The sequence below is a fragment of the Leucoraja erinacea genome, chromosome 7 (assembly GCF_028641065.1).
Source record: "Leucoraja erinacea ecotype New England chromosome 7, Leri_hhj_1, whole genome shotgun sequence".
Taxonomy (NCBI): domain Eukaryota; kingdom Metazoa; phylum Chordata; class Chondrichthyes; order Rajiformes; family Rajidae; genus Leucoraja; species Leucoraja erinaceus.
The window spans coordinates 10,439,493-10,459,559 of record NC_073383.1 but is presented as its reverse complement, the minus strand read 5'-3'; the positions used below and the strand labels follow the sequence as shown (position 1 = coordinate 10,459,559).

Below are 20,067 nucleotides of genomic sequence, written 5' to 3'. Positions count from 1 at the left end.
CACTGCCTGCCATTCTGAAAAGGTCTTGTTTACTCCTGCTGTTTGCTTCCTGTCTGCCAGCCAGTTTTCTATCCACATCAATACTGAACCCCCAATGCCGTGTGCTTTAAGTTTGTATACTAATCTCTTATGTGGGACCTTGTCGAAAGCCTTCTAAAAGTCCAGATATAACACATCCACTGGTTCTCCCTTATCCACTCTACTAGTTACATCCTGGAAAAATTCTATAAGATTCGTCAGACATGATTTACTTTTCATAAATCCATGCTGACTTTGTCCAATGATTTCACCACTTTCCAAATGTGCTGCTATCCCATCTTTAATAACTGACTCTAGCAGTTTCCCCACTACTGATGTTAGACTAACTGGTCTGTAATTCCCCATTTTCTATCTCCCTCCCTTTTTAAAAAGTGGGGTTACATTAGCTACCCTCCAATCCTCAGGAACTACTCCAGAATCTAAAGAGTTTTGAAAATACATAGTCCCACCGATTTAAGGGCACCATAATGTTTGGAACACATGGCTTCATTTGTAATTGCTCAGATGTTTAATTGCCTCCTTAATGCAGGTATAAGAGAGCTCTCAGCACCTAGTCTTTCCTCCAGTCTTTCCATCACCTTTGGAAAATGTTATTGCTGTTTATCAACACGAGGACCAAAGTTGTGCCAATGAACGTCAAAGAAGCCATTATGAGACTGAGAAACAAGATTAAAACTGAGACATCAGCCAAACCTTAGGCGTACCAAATTCAACTGTTTGGAACATTATTAAGAAGAGCTTACTAATGGCAAAAGGACTGTCAGGTCAAGGAAGACCTCCACGGTTGATGACAGAAGAATTCTCTCTGTAATAAAGAAAAATCACCAAACACCTGTCTGACAGATCAAAAACGCTCTTCAGGAGTCAGGTGTGGATTTGTCAATGACCACTGTCCGCAGAAGACTTCATGAACAGAAATACAGAGGCTACATAGGAATCAAGAGCCTAACAGTTGATGATACAACTGCTGATGGTAGTAGCATAATGAATTCTGAAGTGTATAGACACATCCTATCTGCTCAAGTTCAAACAAATGCCTCAAAACTCATTGGCCGGCAGTTCATTGACAATGCAAAACAATGATCCCAAACATACTGCTAAAGCAACAAAGGAGATTTTCAAAGCAAAAAAATGGTAAATTCTTGAGTGGCCAAGTCAATCACCCGACCTGAATCCAATTGAGCATGCCTTTTATATGCTGAAGGGAAAACCAAAGGGAACTAGCCCCCAAAACAAGCATAAGCTAGAGATGGCTGCAATACAGGCCTGGCAGAGCATCACCAGGGAAGACACCCAGCAACTGGTGATGTCCATGAATCGCAGACTTCAAGCAGTCATTGCATGGAAAGGATATGCAAAAAAAATTAAACACGACTGCTTTCATTTACATGACATTGCTGTGCCCCAAACATTATGGTGCCCTGAAATGGGGCACCATAATGTTTGTAATTTCTCCATGGTGAAACCAAAATGTATAAAAATGGCCTTTATTAAAATCTGACTATGTGCACTTTAACCACATGTGATTTTTTTTCTATTACAAATCTTAAATTGTGGAGTACAGAAACAAATAAATAAATGTGTCTTTGTCCCAAACATTACGAAGGGCATTGTATAATCGGGTTAGAGTCATAGAGTGATACAGTGTGGAAACAGGCCATTCTGCCCAACTTACCCACACCAGCCAACAATGTCCCAGCTACACTAGTCCCACTTGCCTGTGTTTGGTCCATATCCCCCCCAAACTAGTCCTATCCATGTACCTGCCTAACTGTTTATTAAACAATGGGATAGTCCCAGCCTCAACTACCTCCTCTGGTAGCTTGTTCCATACACCTACCACCCTTTCTGTGCCAATGATGTATAGCTGCAAGTTAATGACTGGTGAATGCGTTTGGAATCCCACTGTATAGAGTACATTTATATTTCAGTCTTTCTAGTCAGATGCAAAAAACATCTAAAATAACAGCAATGAGATGCAGCTGGGCAAAACTGACGGAAAATCTCTTAAAAACATTTCAATGAAAACTGCACAACAGTTTGGATACCAGAAGTATAGATCATTCTACAGTTAAAGATTTCACTCCTAGGTATGAAACAACTTTTCATTACTTTTACAGGCTAGGAACTACTCAATTCAGAGCAAAAGTTAATTTTCCATGCTTTTTACCTCCAACCTCTGGATGCATCTTTTCATATTGATACAATGACAACAATGGAAAAAAACCCCAGCTGTGCATACAAGCCTAATGGATGCAGATTATTGAATCAGAAAATAAACAAGGTAGTGCTTTTTCACATCTGTGTCATCAACAAACTATGTCAATACAAACTGTACTTTTGGACACTGATAATTTTCAACAAAACTTATATTCCCCCAATACACGTGACTGTATGGTCAATAAGCTGCTCTAACTCCATCACATGTTTGAAGATAATAACATTATGGGCCGGATCTCCAACAACAATAAGATGAAGTACAGGAAAGAGATACAAGCGCTTACTAACATGGTGTCAAGACAACCTTTCCCTCAATGCCAGCAAAACAAAGGACCTGATCGACTTCAGGAAGGGGATACGTACGCATCCTAGTTTCTCTCAATGGTGCTGAAGTGGAGATGGTCAAGAGCTTCAAGCTCCTGTGCAAATATAACCAGTTAGTCCTGGTCCACCAACCACATTGATGCTATATACACAAGAAAGCACACCAATGTCTTTACTTCCTCAGAAAGACAAGTCAACTCTCCAAAATATCCTTGGTAAACTAGTGCCCAAGAAACCAAACTAAATTTCCCAATTTAGACTTGCATTTATTCCATAAACCTGGATGCAGTTGTCTATTTTTGCACCATGCACATGTGTTTTATAAACTGCTTCATGGACTTGCCCTCCCATTTTTTTTTTTAATCAATCCATATACCCCTTCTCTGCAACTTCATTTACAGATACAAGGTTTTGTTTTTAAGAAAGGCAACTAGAAACTACAAGGTGACTAATTTTGAATACATTGAAATTAGGTAGAACCAGTTGCTGGAAGGAAAAGGAATACATCTTAGCAGAATTTCTGGATGAACTAAAAACTATTATAAAAACTATTTATAATTTCTGAACTGTTTCTTTCCAGGAAATTATATTTGTACAAAAGTATGTTATTAATGATCAAGCAAACTATCGTACCTGAAGAGGCAAAAATAAAAACTGACTTATATACTTCAATACCATGTGAAACTTGCCAATTGCAAGACTTTGGTTAAATTCAGTCCTGCTATTATAAATAAAAACCCACTGCAATTATTATTTAGTTTAGTTTCGAGATGCAGCGCGGAAACAGGCCTTCCGGCCCACCGAGCCTGCATGGACCTGCGATCCCTGCACATTAAAACTATCCTAACACTAGGGACAATTTACACTTATACCGGGTATACAAACCCAAGCCAATGAACCTACAAACCTGTGCTTATTTGGAGTGTGGGAGGAATTTGAAGATCTCGGAGAAAACCCACGCAGTCACAGGAAGAACGTACAAACTCCGTACAGACAGCATCTGTGGTTGGGATCGAACCCGCGCCTCTTGCACTGCAAGGCAGCAACTCAACCGCTGCGCCACCGTACCGCCCCATTTCAAAGTGAAATTTCCATAGAACGGACACTTTTTGGATACTATATATAGGGTGACCCATCCCGAGCAAAATGCAGAAGATTGGTGGATGCCAATGGTAATTTTTGTAACAATGTTTACGTTTCATCTTTTAGAACAAAGGTTAAACTTACCCTTACTTCACCACCTTCCCTCCGTGGATCATGTTTTTTTGAAAAGTGCCGCAAATTGTCATAATTATGGAAGTTAAATAACGAGACAAGATCCTAAAAATTGAGAAAATCTGGATTTAATTGACTATTACAAATATTTTTAAATTAACTACATTATAAATTCACAAACTGCTTATATTGCAGAATGATTTAATGCTATAAATGCATGATATACATATTCTGGTGCAGAAACCATAACTTCTTTTTTTAGTTTGGTAGTTGAGAACATACACCGGAAATGCAAAATTGTACACTTTAAAAGCCTTTAGCACTGCCATCATTGCCCTCCTTTCACACACTGGTTATATCAATAACCTCCCAGCACATCCCCATCAAGGTCAAGAGCATCTGAAGCACGAAAAGACAGAAAAAAAGATCACTCAGAATGCTCTGCATCTAAGCAGGGAGCAGGGGAAAAGGTTGATCAGATAGAGCACCAAAGTCATCTGGGGATTTAAGGATCTTCTCCACCCCCCAGACATTTAGCAATTTTGACTCAACAGAAAGAACTAAGCAAATTAAGGTTCAGCTAGATACAAAAAAAAAAAGAGTTGAGTACTGAGCTGGAACCTTTCTTAGTGAATATCCCATAAATAATATCTCGATGCAATTCATTGTATTGTTTGTTTATGCCTGCTTGCAAAAATGTGTATACTCCCTGATCTCTTAGATCACTTATGACATAAGCATAATATGTTGGGCCTGGTCTCACTGTATTCAGAGGCAATCTACCAGGACCAATTCTTACTGGGATTGACATATTGGCTGGAGTCAAAATCTCTGAACAACGATTGGGGCATTATATTGAGGAAAAGATCTACCCCTGCAAGCGAGCAAGCTTTGGAGCTCTCTCCCCAAAAGGATTATAGAATCATATACATTTTTGGACGGACGGAAAAAAAAGTCAGTACAAGTAAACAATGTAAAAAAAATGAGTCCAGATTTTATTGAACACTAGAGGCCAGAGGGCTAACTCATGTTATATTACTCCCAACAAAGTTATTTTGAATTTAGAATTTATATTAATGATTTAGACGGGGGAATTAAATGTAACATCTCCAAGTTTGTGGATGACACAAAGCTGGGTGGCAATGTGAGCTGCGAGGAGGATGCTTGAGCCTGCAGGGTGACTCGGATAGGTTGGGTGAGTGGGCAGATGCAGTATAATGTGGATAAATGTGATGTTACCTACTTTGGTGGCAAGAACAGGAAGGCAGATTTTATCTGAATGGTGTCAAATTAGGAAAAGAGGAGGTGCATCGAGACCCATGTGTCCTTGTACATCAGTCACTGAAAATAAGCATGCAGTGAAGAAAGCTAATGGCATGTTGGCCTTCATTGCGAGACGATTTAAGTTTAGGATCAAGGAGGTTCTACTGCAGTTGCACAGGGCTCTGGTGAGACCGTACCTGGAGTATTGTGTACAGTTTTGGTCTCCTAATTTTTTTGAGGAAGGGCATTATTGCTATTGAGAGAGCGCAGCATAGGTTCACCTGATTAATTACCAGGAAGGCGGGATTGACATATGATGAAAGAATGGGTTGACTGGGCTTGTATTTACAAGGATGAGAGGGATTCTTATAGAAACATATAAAATTCTTAAGGGATTAGGCAGGCTAGATGCACAAAAAGGTTTCCCGATGTTGGGGAAGTCCAGAACCAAGGGTCACAGTTTAACACAAACTGTGTTTAACTCAAACAAGAGGACATGACTTCAGAATTAAGGGACAGAAGTTTAGGGGTAACATGAGGGGGAACTTCTTTACTCAGAGAGTGGTAGCGGTGTGGAATGAGCTTCCAGTGGAAGTGGTGGAGGCAGGTTCGTTAGTATCATTTAAAAATAAATTGAATAGGCATATGGATGAGAAGGGAATGGAGGGTTATGGTATGAGTGCAGGCAGGTGGGACTAAGGGAAAAAAAGTTGTTCGGCACGGACTTGTAGGGCCGAGATGGCCTGTTTCCGTACTGTAATTGTTATATGGTTATATGGTTTAACAATGAGGGGTAGGCCATTTAGGACTGATAAGTGGAAAAAGGTCCACCCAGATAGTTGTGAATCTGTGGAATTTTCTGCCAGAGAAGGCAGTGGATGCCAATTCACTGGATGTTTTCAAGAGTTAGATTTATCTCATCGGGCTAACAGAATCAAGGGATATGGGGAAAAAGCAGGAACGGGGTACTGATTTTGGATGATCAGCCACGATCATATTGAATGGCAGTGATGGCTCGAAGGGCCGAATGGCCTACTCCTGCACCTATTTTCTATGATTCTATGTCATTCATTCAACATCTGTCGTTGCACTTACCTGACAAAACTGAATACCCCTCACACTGTTGCCAAGTTTGTCCAAAGGTGGAGACCAACACATAATGCCCATCACATTTGGCACTACCAGCAAAATGCCTCCTGAAACTCCAGATTTTGCTGGAAGACCCACCTGTTAAAACCAAAAAACTTTTAAAAATACTTCATTGGCACTAAAAAGGAAGGTTTCCACTTGAAAAGGCATATTTTCACAAAAGAACCACCAAAAGACTCAGGAACATATTACATGGCATATTATAGTAGTAAATGAGCAATGTGCTGAGCAATGCAGAAATAAGTTGTAACAAATGACGACTGGCCTGCACCAAATTTGGCCACTGCAATGTTAATTGACAATCGAAATTCATCAGTATCAAATCTGTAGCTTTGCGGGCAACATTAAAACTCAAAGTTTGTGGATGAAAAGGTTCAGAAGCGTGGCGAGCATTAGGGTATTGAATCTCCAATTATATTGAATGGACAAAATAAAAAAACATTAATGTTGAAAAGTGTGAATTGATAAAAAAAATAAGTGGACACTACATAAACTAAATTGCGCATTTCCAGAGGCTCTGCAGAAACAGAGACACTTGCGAGGGTCCACGTGCAAAGATTTTTTAATGGAATGGAATTTTAAAAGTATTTAGTATTGCATACTAGTAATGAATTAGTAACGAATCCAATGTAATGAGCATCCAAAAACAAGGATTCCAGTCGGTAGTTTATTGTGCCCATTTCTGGTCAGCACACTTTAGAAAGCATGCAAACATCATATACAGACCAGAAGTAATTTAGTCAAATGGCCCCAGGAATGAAGGATTTCAGCTACAAGATTAAAATGGAAAACCTGGGCAACCCCTTTACAGCAAAGATTGAGAGGAGATTTGAAAGGTGTGTGGAAAGTAACAGGTTGCTCCAAGTCAGTGCTAGCTGGTTTAGAGGGTGTGATATTGTATAATTTATAGCAGAGTCAAGGGATATGGGGAGAAGGCAGGAAAGCAAAAGGCAGTAAAGACTCCATCTTTTAACATGATATAATTTATATAAGATGTTGGTGAGGCCACATTTAAGACTCTTGTGTACAGTTTTGGGCACCATGTTATAGGCAAGATGTTAAGTTGGAAAAGGGAGCCGAGAAGATTTACGAGGATGTTGCCAGGACAAGGGCCTGAGCTCTAGGGAGAAATGGAACAGGCTAGGACTCTATTCGTTGGAGAGTAGGAGGATAAGGGGTGATCTTATAGAAGTGCAGTGGCAGACCTACATTTTTGGGGCCATGAAGCTTGAACTTTTATGGGGGCCCCTTCCCAACCAGCAACGAGGTCTGGGTAACCACTGTTATCTTCTTCACTGAGGTTGTTTCACGACAGATCACCACAAATTTTAATTTCCGTCATAAATGTTAATAGTGTTTTAAATAATTTATAATTCTTTTATATTAAATATTTAGAATGAAACATCCTGAATTTGAACTTTTCTTTTGTTTACGGCTAGGCTACATGATACTTTAATAACCTTTTAATTTTTATTTTAACTATTATTTTGTATTGAATTACACTATATTATTAATATTATTATTTTTAGAAAAAGCAATGTGGACTAAGCTTGATATTCACCTCCAGAAAAAAAGTAGAAAGTATTCACCGGGGGTCCAGGAGGCTGGCTAGGCCCCCGGTGGGGGTTGAGGGGGCAACGCCCCTTGAAGCTCCTACATTTTCAATAAATTGAAAGTGATTCTCATGCTTTCTGCTGGTAGTTTACATAACGGAAGCTTATAATTTTTCTAACACATGAGGGATAAGATGATTAAACCACCATCATTGTGAGGGGCCGAGTGGTTGTAGCCACCGACCTTGTGATGGGCCGAGTAGTTGGAATCACCAACCTTGTGATTCGAACAAACTGTTACTGTCCTTCAGAGCTGTTGATAACATTGTAGAATAACAAGATGAGGTAAGGAATGTAGCTGACAACACAGAAGCTAGTCTTTAGGTCAAAGGCAATTAAGTAGGTTAGGGCAACAGCTACTGAGCATGCTTAATGAAATAAATGAATATTAACTTTACGCCCCTCATGACAAAGAACCTAATTTAAATGTACATGCGATGTATGATGTGGGAGAAGAGGGAATGATTGATGACGCACGGAGGGGAGGGTTGGAAGATTGTGAACCTCGGTACCCTGATTGGAAGGGGTCAGAAGGGGAGGCGTCCGATCAATAAAGACTGTATACTGAATTGTATAAAAATAGACGTTTTTCCTTTGCTCGGGGTGTCTCAACTTGGAGAGGCACCCGATTCTGCAGACTCGCAAATAAAGCATTTCTTGTTTCCACGATTTAGTCTCTGAGTAGTGATTGTGAGCACAAACTATATCTCACACACATAAGCAGTAAAATAACCCCAAAAGATATTTCATGAAATAGACAAATTAGACAATAGGTGCAGGAGTAGGCCATTCGGCCCTTCGAGCCAGCACCGCCATTCATTGTGATCATGGCTGATCATCCACAATCAGTACCCCATTCCTGCCCCATATCCCTTGATTCTGCTATCTTTAAGAGCTCCATCTATCTCTCACTTGAAAGCCTCCAGAGAATTGGCCTCCACTGCCTTCTGAGGCAGAGAATTCCACAGATTCACAACTCTCTGAGTGAAAAAGTATTTCCTCATCTCCATTCTAAATGGCCTACCCCTTATTCTTAAACTGTGGCCCCTGGTTCTGAACTCTCCCAGCATTGGAAACATGTTTTCTGCCTCTAGCATGTCCAAACCCTTAATAATCATATGTTTCAATAAATGACATCATACAGCTAAAAACATCTTTACAAAAAATGTTACCTGAAATATCTCTTTGCCTAGCACTGAGATGAAAAAAAAACTTTGTCACCCAGTTGTGAATTTGTGAAATTCTCTGCCACAGAAGGCAGTGGTCTCGTCTCCTTCAGCAGCACCTCGGTCTCCCTTCCTGAGCTCAGACACCCACTTCTCCTCACCTCACCTACGCTCACTTCCCCTCACCTCACCTACGCTCACTTCCCCTTACGTACACACCTCGACTAATCCCCTCGCCTCACTAAACCTCTTGCCTCGACGATACCTCACTACCAAACTTCTCTTCACACCTAAACCTCGCCTCAACTAAATCGTACCTCACTAACCCTCGCCCCTCAAATAAACCTCACCTCACCTTAACTAAATCTCCCACCTCACAAATAAACTCCACCTCACAACTAAACCTCCCACCTCACAACTAAACCTCACCTCACACCTAATCCATGCCTCGACTAATTGCCGCCTCTCTCCCGCTAGTTATAGCCCCCCCCCCCCCCCCCCAGGCAGCGCTTCACGTAAGCGGAATGGCTCCATCCAGGGGGGCGGGGTCGAGTGCGGAGAGCGGCGCAGGCGCACGGGCCGAGAGAGCCGGTGGGAGGGGAGGGATGTCGAGTCCAAGCCCTGCGTCCCCCAGCGGCGACCGTAGCCCCTCTCCACAGGAGCGGGAGAGAGGCGGCGATTTGTCGAGGTGGGAGGTTTAGTCAAGGCGAGGTTTAGCGAGTTGAGGTTTAAGTGTAGGGTGAAGTTTAGTTGCGGCGAGGGGTTTAGTCGAGGTGAAAAATCAGATTCATTTCTAGGAAGACAAAAACATCGGGATTGCGATTTAAATCGGAATTCCGATCTAAATCGAAAGAATATATTTGGACTAAAGTCGCTTCTGGGGCCTCTCTGGGATTAGGGGTCCTGAAGCTTAAGCTTCATTAGTTTCATAGTAGATCAGCCCCTGTAGAAATGTACAAAATCGTGAGGGGAATAGATCAGGTAAATGCACAGTTTCTTGCCCAGAGTAGGGGAAATAGAGAATAGAGGTCATAGTTTCAAGGTGGGGGGGGAGATTTAACAGGAACCTAAGAGGCAACATTTTTTCTTTTTTTCTTTTTAAAGGGTGGTGCGTACATGGAACGAACCGTCAGAGGTATTTGAGGCGGGTGCTATTGCAACATTTAAGAAACATTTAGATAAGTACACAAATGGGTTAGCTTTAGAGAGAAATGGGCCAAACACAGGCAGGTGGGACATTTAGATTGAACATGTTGGGCCGATGGGTCTGTTTCCACACTGTATGACTATGGCCTTACAACCCTCAAGGTGAAAGGACACAGTTGTTTTTTTGGTTTGTGGGGTGGGTGGAAGAAATAGTACAAAATAATCAATGGAGGATTTTTTTTAAATACAGACACTAAGTAATATCAATCTAGAGTCAACTGCCTATAGTGCCAGAAACAGGATTATTCAATTGTCCTTTAAGATAGGATGATTTTCATGTTATGTGGAAAGAGCACAAAGGAGGGGCTCACAAAATTCTTCAACATGAAAGTCAGTGCAGATTTGAAGCAACTAGCTTCTTTCCCCACCATGAATCATTTCAATAAGGAAATGCTTGAAATAGTAATCTGCTCTATTTGATGTTCAGAGTCTGTAGCAGCTACACAATTAATGAATCCGATTTCATTTTTGAATGCTTCTCAATAAAACAGAACAGTAGTTTCAAAATTCATAAATACCCCTGGTCAGAACTATTGCAAAACAGCTGGCGATTTTTGTAAAAGTGTCTTTTAAAAAACAAAGCTGTACAGAATGTTCAGAATTAGCCTAACAAAATGTCATCACATGCCTCAAACAACCAATTTATTCCTTTCATGGTCAACAAGACTATCCATATTAAAATTATATATAAGAAAGATGCTCTAAATTGAATGCTTTGCTAATTCTAGTGAAAATTAAATGTATACTTACATGAAAGGCAAACTGCCCTGAGAAGTCATACATGCCACATGAATGCATCAGACTCAATGTATTCCTAACAGCCTCTGGACTCAGAACCCTCTCTCCTGTGATTGGACAGATGCCACCATTGGCCAGTGTTGCTGCCATTACACTGGCTGATTCACAGGTTACTTCAATGGAACACAGCTACACAGAATAAATAGTAGTTAGTTTCTCCATTTTTAAATACATCTTCAGACCAAACGTGTGCTTGTGGGCAGACGGATGAGAATCAGGGAGATAAAACACTTCTAAGACAAAATATGGCGCCTAATTTTAACATTCAGTTAACTTTAACACACACACACACAAAAAGGTGTTTACATGTAACTGTCTCCAAGGGCAAAAGGTTCTGTTGTTCTAAGCCCACCTAGTAACTGGAGCTCTAAGAGTTGTTTGTCCCCAAGTTAATAAAGACAATTCATTAGTGCTAATCTTCAATTAGGAATATTAAACCGTTAGATTTTTATTTTAGACTTCCAGCTTGTTTCAGAACCAGAGTCCAAGTCATAGAAATTTATAATACCGAAAGTGGCCACTTGATCTAATGAAATAAATAGCACTGCCAAGTCTAATAAACATATATTTTTGAATTGGATGCTGGAAATGTGAAATAAAACAATGTTGGAAGCACTCAGGTCAGCCAACATTGGTGGAAAGAGAAGCAGCTAACGTTTTATATCAAAGAGACAGTTAAAATAAGAAAAGAGCAAAAGCAGTTTTAAGTTGCAGAGTAGCTGGTGAAAGGGATGGATATACAAAGGGAACATCGGTGATCCGGTGATATCAAGTTTCCAATGGGCATGAATCATCCAGCCCTAGGCAATAAGGGATATTATGTTTCTTTGTGTTACTGTTGCATTGCTGTGTTGTGGAACATGGCCAGCAGGTCACATAGCACTGGAGAAAAATTGAGCCAACAATCACAGATAGACAACTTGCAGAGAAATAGCCTGTTCAGATACAAAACAAATTCAATATTGTGCCCAGGTGGAAGACAAGATGTCGCTCCTCAAGCCTGCATTGGGCTCCGCCGTAACAGTGCAGGGGGCCACCATGAACGCGAGGCAACAAGCTGAGGATTGACCCTGCAGACTGGACACAGGTGTCCTGTAATGTAATTACTCTATCTGTACGGATTCTAAACGTACAAAGTCCTGAACATATTGCAGCCCTTCCAGACTACACAGAACTTTAACTTCAGTTAACTTGACTTTTCTGCTGGTTTGAGAACGATGAGCGATCCATCAAAAATATCGGGTTAACTTTTTTCCTTTAATAAAGCCCGACTTGCTGAGCAAGTCCCACACCATGCTTTTGACGATTCATAACACATGTCCAATTGCACACATTAAACCATGTTATTGTGATTTTTTCCCCATGGTAATCCTGATCACATATTGTCATAGATATTCCTTTTGTTCTATTCATACCTCCGGTCACTTTCAGTGTATGTTAAAACTACCTCTTATAACTATTTTCCCAGTTCTTTGACCCAAAATATTCAAGTTCCCCTTGGCTTCACGGATGTCCATAACCTCCTTCCCTTCAAAAATTGTACTGGTAAGTTGTTATTGCACTATTCTACCAATTAACATGTAACAGTAAAGTTAAGAATCATAACCAAGACTAATCCTACCCTCAAGCTATAGGTAAATTTGTATTTTCCAGTGGTGTCAGGCAGATCAGGGATCTCGAGCAATAAACAAGCTCTGAAGGTAATGAGTGGGTCATCTGTGGAGGGAATGGACAGATGACATTTTGTGTCATGAAGATGCTTCTTCAGACCGAGTGGAGCAGAAAGGGAAAAATAGATTGGGGTGGGTCGTAGCTTTGCAAGTGATAGGTGGATACAGTTAGGGAAGAGTGGTTGCCAGATGGGTGGAGTAAGTAACAAAGGCTAGGGGATGAAAAGGAGACAAAAGGATGTCAGATAAGGTAAGAAGAGGAGTGAAAATGTAAAGCTGGAGGAGGGATAAGGGTGAAGGCACAGGAGATAAATGTGAAATATGAGATGCGGGGATGGGTGATGAGCAGAGAGCAGGGGAAAGTAGCAAGGTGACGGGTGGTAGGAGAAATGTGCAAACTGGTGTTAGGGTGGGGGGTGGGGGAGGGAGGTGAAGTTTCCAGCTTCTGCAGTTTCTTGTGTCTCCAGATCGGGGATCTTGACCTTGAGTTTTACTTATTGGCTTAGTTCAACAAATCCAGTCACATTGTAGCTAATCTTGGATTCACTGTATTTTAAATGCCGGATGCAAAACAAGAAATTAAATGTTTTACAACATAATAGATTAGCACCACACACCAATTCAAGTATAAAACAGAAATAATAAACATCATTGATCTAGATGTTGTCAGATATAGTTTTATAGTTTGTTAGTAAAACTACTCACCTGAAAATAGAAATCCAGTACACCAGTCATATCACTGCCTTCTGGAAAACACTAAAGATTTTACAAAAATTAGTCATTTGGATCTTCAATGATTGGAACATTAATCCCTAGAGCCAGGATGTTTAGGCACTAAAAAAACTCTGAAATATGCAGGCCAAAAGGCATAATATAATTACAAAAAAGGCACGGTTAAGGCACTTACTCACAAAAAAAGGATTAAAGGGGCATGCATTTCCATCACCAAAATATGGTTAAAAATGATAATAAAAGTATACTACTTTAAATGACCAAAGTTGCCTGGTTGCACATAATTACTTCCATTTTTTTCAAATTATCTGGTGTTAAACTATGCCATCTGTCAGAAAGAATATGCTTCAGTTGTGGAAAACGTATTTCTACCTCAGCTGAGGTCTCTGGTGCATACCCAAAACAAGCTACAGACTCTATATTCATGTCGATATATTATGCATTACAACTACCTTTGAGAACTTTAGCTAAGTTTTGTATTTCTTCAAGATCTTTGTTAGCTAAAATCACTCTCACGTTTTCCTTGTATGTCTTTACCTACATCTCCAGGAATTTTATGAATACCGTCTTTTACTTTGTTGAAAACCTGCAAATGATTCACTAATATTTCGCCACGTTTTTCAAGGGAAGTGATAGCTTGTGGGAAGTTTGCAAAATTGGAAGCAATAAACACAAGATCGTGGTAGAGGGACTTTTTCTGCATGATTTCACCGACAATCCTGATTGCAGCAGATTCTTCTTCTTCAAAACAGTTGACGATTTATTGAGGTAGTGGAATCTCGGGTGCCATTTCCTTGAACAAGTGCACACGTGACGGTGCTTTGAGGAAGGTTTTCTTCACATTGGAAACTAGGCGATCGACATTTGGAAACAAGCTACGTATGTGCTTGGCAATTCTATGAAGTCCTTGAGTTAAGCATGTCATATGCAACATTTTGGGGAATAAAACCTCAAGAGCACGAGCAGCTTTTTTCATGTACGGAGCTGCATCAGTCACAAACAGAAGAACATTCTCGTGTTTTATACCTTCTGGCCAAAGTACAGCAAGTGAAGATGTAACAACTGAGCAATAGTTGAGCTCTTTGACTTCTCCAATAATTCCGATGTCAACAAATACTCCTTTGATGGTTGATCTGCCTCCAGTGTAGCGATGACCACATTAGCAACATATCTCCCCACAGCATCGGTTGCCTCGTCTATTGAGATCCATATTTGTTTGCATGCAACTTCATCTCTAACTTTCTGCATACAATGCTGAAGTTGCTGTCAACATAATTTTTCCGTAATGATGACTTGCTTGGTATATGTTCCTCTGCGTATTTCTCTAAAAAATCTCGGAGTGATTTGTTTTCTAATTTCCACAGTTGAATTCCAGCATCAATGAATGCCTTGCACAGATCACTCGAAAATTCAGATTTGCGACTAGAGCCAGCAGTAAATGTAGTGAGCAGACAGCTTGGATATTTCGCTTGGATAGTCTACACCCCAGCGGTATCAACATTGACTTCTCTAATTTTAGATAGTCCTCGTCTTCTCCCTCCTACTCACCCCCTTCCCAGCTCTCCTAGTCCTACTGTCTCCATCTCTTCCTTTCTTTTTACCCGCACCCCATCCACATCAGTCTGAAGAAGGGTCTCGACCTGAAACTTCACATGTTCCTTCTCTCCAGAGATGCTGCCTCACCCACTGAGTTTCTCCAACATTTTTTGTCTACTTTCGATTTTTCCAGCATCTGCAGTTCTTTCGTAAATAGATCTTGGAGAAGACTGAACCAGCGGGCAGCGGCATGAACGAATGAACGAACGACGGTGGCACCCCCGGTTTCGCCCAGGTGGTGGAAATATTCTTGTAAGTTGCACTATGTTAACATGTTAATAATAAACATTAATATTAATGTGTTAACATAGAAAACATCATTGTGATCACGGTACAACTAAAGAAAATTGTACAATCTTTTAGCAAAACGGCAAAAAAAGGCTGATTTAGGCATGATTGTGAAAAAGGCATTATTCTGGTGAAATCATCAAAAAAGGCATGAAATGGCACATGAAATTTATGGCAAAATCCTGGCTATTAATCCCCGAGGAAATTATGCCAAAATTGGTTTGTTTGACTATGGGCTATCTCCTAAACCAACAGCGCTCTCTACGAGATAGTAATGCAAACTTAAAAAATTGAACAAAAATACACCCATCAGTTGAAAAGTGAACATGACAACTTTCAATAATAATTTTTTATTTGCATGTATCAATCAAGAAAATTGTTCAAATTAAAGCTACATACCTTCTTTTCCTTTAGGTAGTATCCTATGGCAAAATTTCTGTCTCCCGTTTCTCTTTCCGACTGAAACCTAAAAAGTAAAATTAAGACTAAAAGCTCAAGGTGAAACCAAAATGTGTAAAAATGGCCTTTATTAAAATCTGACAATGTGCACTTTAACCGCCTATGATTTTTTCTGTTACAAATCCAAATTGTAGAGTACAGAGGCAATTAAATAAATGATGGGTCTTTGTCCCAAACATTATGGAGGGCACTGTATTCTTACATTTAGTGGGTGGATAGGAAGAATGAAAAAAACAAGGCATTATGAACTTACGTTGCATTATTAAAGCCAACATATTCATTTCCAGCCATTTGATTCAAGAATTGTGTAACCTGCGGGAAAAAAACATCAATGTTTGAAAACATCCTATTTTAGAAATTATTGCTATAAATTTAATGTATGGCCATGTATGTGATCTTTTTGCACAAATTAAAGTGGGCAAAATACTCACATAATCAAATTTTTCAGCATTGCCGAGTCCATGCTGTGGAAGGAAAATCAGAGATAGAATTATAAAAAATACACAGTAACCATCTTTCAATAAATTTATAAAGTTAGTGGAATGTAACACAGTTAAATGAATTGATTTACTGTGTTAGTGCTTAGCATAAAACATTAAAATCTATTGTATAGACTTATTGTGATAAAATCTACAAATAAAGTGATTTTACTTCAGAACTTGCATTAATTTTATATTTAGCAATAAAACATTGTTATTTAATATTAGATCATTAAATTAGCTATTCTTATTTTAAATTATCCTAAATTGAATCTTCCAGGAATCCAACCAAATGTTCTAATTTAGCTTGAATTTATCCCACATGAAATGCAGTTTCCAACAACTCTGCAACTTGCAGAGAAGGACAAAAGACACATTTTAACAGATTAGCAGAACAAATTTAAAAGGTCAAACAGACTTCATAGGCTGTTTGACCTTTTCATGAACTGTGCATATGTTCAAGAGGAGGCTGTTCTCCTGGCACCAGAGTGCTAGATCAGCCACCTCCTCCCGGAAATCATCATGCTATGAACAGTTCATAGCACTATGGAACAACTCTGCAGGAACTATGCAGAGAAGGACCACTCCAGAGCAAACAAAATCATGAGAGACCTCTTCACCCCTGCAACGGACTGTTCCAGCCGCTACGGTCAGGCAAACGCCTCCGTTGCCATGCAGTGAAACGGAGAGGTTCCAAGGAGTTTCTTCCCAGAGGTCAATTCGGACTGTAAACGCCTAATCTCACCAGGGACTAACATTACAAAACGTTTTTCCCTATTATTATTATGTAAAATAATATGTGTGTTATATTGTGCTTTAAAGTTTGTTTGTTTTGTTGTTCCGCGAAATGACTTTCATTTCACTGAAAATCTCGTATGTGTATCTAAACTTGACTTGACTGACTTGAGACTTCCATATTCCAATGAATACCTAATCTGGCTAACATTACAAAATGTATAATTAGTCAAAACTAAAGTACTGCTTTAAAGATGTTTTTTTAAATCAACTGAAAAATAGATCTCCCTCTGACCAATACACGACCCAATTCTGTCCTTTCGTAAATCATGCACCACACATTTTCAGCTGCCACTATTTCTAAAGTGGTATACATTCCTTGCCATGTGTAGAAGTTTCCCAAATCTCATGCTTTGGCTCCCTACAAACCTCAATTAATTGCAGAATGAACCTTGAATTTTTTTTCTGCATTAATACACACCACAGTGAATCTAAAATGATTGCCTGTATTTTAAAGCAGTGGGCAGGGAGTCGTGGAAAGATAGAGGAATGTTATCAGACACTAATCGTGCCTTTCAAGATTCCTTTCAAGTAGATTGACGATATTCTAACAGATACTTTTTACTTGGATTTTCAAAACATTCTTTAAACCTCCATTAAAACCTGTAAATTAGTAAAAATGAAATCTGTTATAGTGAATTAAAAAGTGGCTCTTCTCAGGGAGAGAAGGAACAAGTTTTGCAAGTAGCAATTCAATATGACATGATTGCGGTTAGGATAAAGATCACAGGATATTCCAAATGGAGACACGAGATTGTACATGCAGGAATTTTGACCAAAAATAAAGTGCTGGAGGAACTCAGTGAGGCAGGCTGCATTTCTGGAGGGAAACATGCAATGTTTGGGGTTTGGACCTTTCTTCAGACTGAAGGAGTAGAGGGGAAAAATAGGAAAGAGATGTCAGGGTCGGGCAGACTGGCAAGTGATAGGTGAATACAAGTGAGGAGGGATAATTGGCAGATAGGTGGAGATAGTAAGGCTAGATATGAAATGGACAAGAGGGTAAGGAAGAGGAGGAGTGCAATGTATAGCAGGAATGAGAGATATGAATGAGGGAGGCTATTTGGGTGGAACTGAGAAATGGGAAGTGTAGCAAAACTTATAGGGGTGTATTATAGACCGCCTAATGGGGAGCGAGAATTGGAAGAGTAAATATGTAAGGAGATAGCAGATATTAGTAGTAAGCACAAGGTAGTGATTGTGGGAGATTTCAATTTTCCACACAGACTGGGAAACACATTCTGTAAATGGGCTGGATGGTTTGGAGTTTGTAAAATGTGTGCAGGATAGCTTTTTGCAGCAATATATAGAGGTACCTACTAGAGAAGGGGCAGTGCTAAACCTCCTGTTAGGAAATGAGACAGGCCAGGTGGCGGAGGTATGCGTTGGGGAGCACTTTGGGTCCAGTGATCACAATACCATTAGTTTCAATATAATTATGGAGAGGGTCAAAACTGGACCTAGGGTTGAGATTTTTGATTGGAGAAAGGCTAACTTTGAGGAGATAACCATATAACCATATAACAATTACAGCACGGAAACAGGCCATCTCGGCCCTACAAGTCCGTGCCAAACAACTTTTTTTCCCCCTTAGTCCCACCTGCCTGCACTCATACCATAACCCTCCATTCCCTTCTCATCCATATGCCTATCCAATTTATTTTTAAATGATACCAATGAACCTGCCTCCACCACTTCCACTGGAAGCTCATTCCACACCGCTACCACTCTCTGAGTAAAGAAGTTCCCCCCTCATATTACCCCTAAACTTCTGTCCCTTAATTCTGAAGTCATGTCCTCTTGTTGGAATCTTCCCTATTCTCAAAGGGAAAAGCTTGTCCACATCAACTCTGTCTATCCCTCTCATCATTTTAAAGACCTCTATCAAGTCCCCCACTTAACCTTCTGCGCTCCAGAGAATAAAGACCTAACTTATTCAACCTATCTCTGTAACTTAGTTGTTGAAACCCAGGCAACATTCTAGTAAATCTCCTCTGTACTCTCTCTATTTTGTTGACATCCTTCCTATAATTGGGCGACCAAAATTGTACACCATATTCCAGATTTTGTCTCACCAATGCCTTGTACAATTTTAACATTACATCCCAGCTTCTATACTCAATGCTCTGATTTATAAAGGCTAGCATACCAAAAGCTTTCATTACCACCCTATCTATATGAGATTCCACCTTCAAGGAACTATGCACGGTTATACCCAGATCCCTCTGTTCAACTGTATTCTTCAATTCCCTACCATTTACCATGTACGTCCTATTTTGATTTGTCCTGCCAAGGTGTAGCACCTCACATTTATCAGCATTAAACTCCATCTGCCATCTTTCAGCCCATTTTTCCAAATGGGCTAAATCACTCTGTAGACTTTGGAAATCCTCTTCATTATCCACAACACCCCCTATCTTGGTATCATCTGCATACTTACTAATCCAATTTACCACACCTTCATCCAGATCATTGATGTACATGACAAACAACAAAGGACCCAACACAGATCCCTGAGGCACCCCACTAGTCACCTGCCTCCAACCCGATAAACAGCCATCCACCATTACCCTCTGGCTTCTCCCATTCAGCCACTGTTGAATCCATCTTGCTATTCCTGCATTTATACCCAACAGTTGACCCTTCTTAACCAACCTTCCATGAGGAACCTTGTCAAAGGCCTTACTAAAGTCCATATAGACAACATCCACTGCTTTACCCTCGTCAATTTCCCTATTAACCTCTTCAAAAAATTCAAGAAGATTAGTCAAACATGACCTTCCAGGCACAAATCCATGTTGACTGTTCATAATCAGACCCTGTTTATCTAGATGCTTATATATATTATGTCCAAGTATCTTTTTCATTAATTTGCCCACCACTGAAGTCAAACTAACAGGTCTATAATTGCTAGGTTTACTCTTAGAACCCTTTTTAAACAATGGAACAACATGAGCAGTACGCCAATCCTCGGGGACTATTCCCGTTTCGAATGACATTTGAAATATTTCTGTCATAGCCCCAGCTATTTCTACACTAACTTCCCTCAATGTCC

The 20,067-nt window shown here is 40.0% G+C and overlaps 1 protein-coding gene across 3 annotated transcripts in view; it reads right to left on the bottom strand.

The window, feature by feature from the left end:
• The window catches only part of LOC129698643 (glutaminase kidney isoform, mitochondrial-like), a 77,500-nt gene that overhangs the window by 27,658 nt on the left and 29,775 nt on the right, over window positions 1-20,067 (bottom strand). For all 3 annotated transcript variants that reach the window (XM_055637775.1, XM_055637774.1, XM_055637776.1), the window contains exons 8-14: window positions 16,170-16,202; window positions 15,992-16,050; window positions 15,679-15,745; window positions 13,369-13,419; window positions 10,946-11,122; window positions 6,157-6,288; window positions 3,811-3,903 (exon numbers count right to left, since the gene is read on the bottom strand). In XM_055637775.1, coding sequence (XP_055493750.1) covers window positions 3,811-3,903; window positions 6,157-6,288; window positions 10,946-11,122; window positions 13,369-13,419; window positions 15,679-15,745; window positions 15,992-16,050; window positions 16,170-16,202 — 612 coding nt within the window. The remainder of the gene's footprint in view (window positions 1-3,810; window positions 3,904-6,156; window positions 6,289-10,945; window positions 11,123-13,368; window positions 13,420-15,678; window positions 15,746-15,991; window positions 16,051-16,169; window positions 16,203-20,067) is intronic.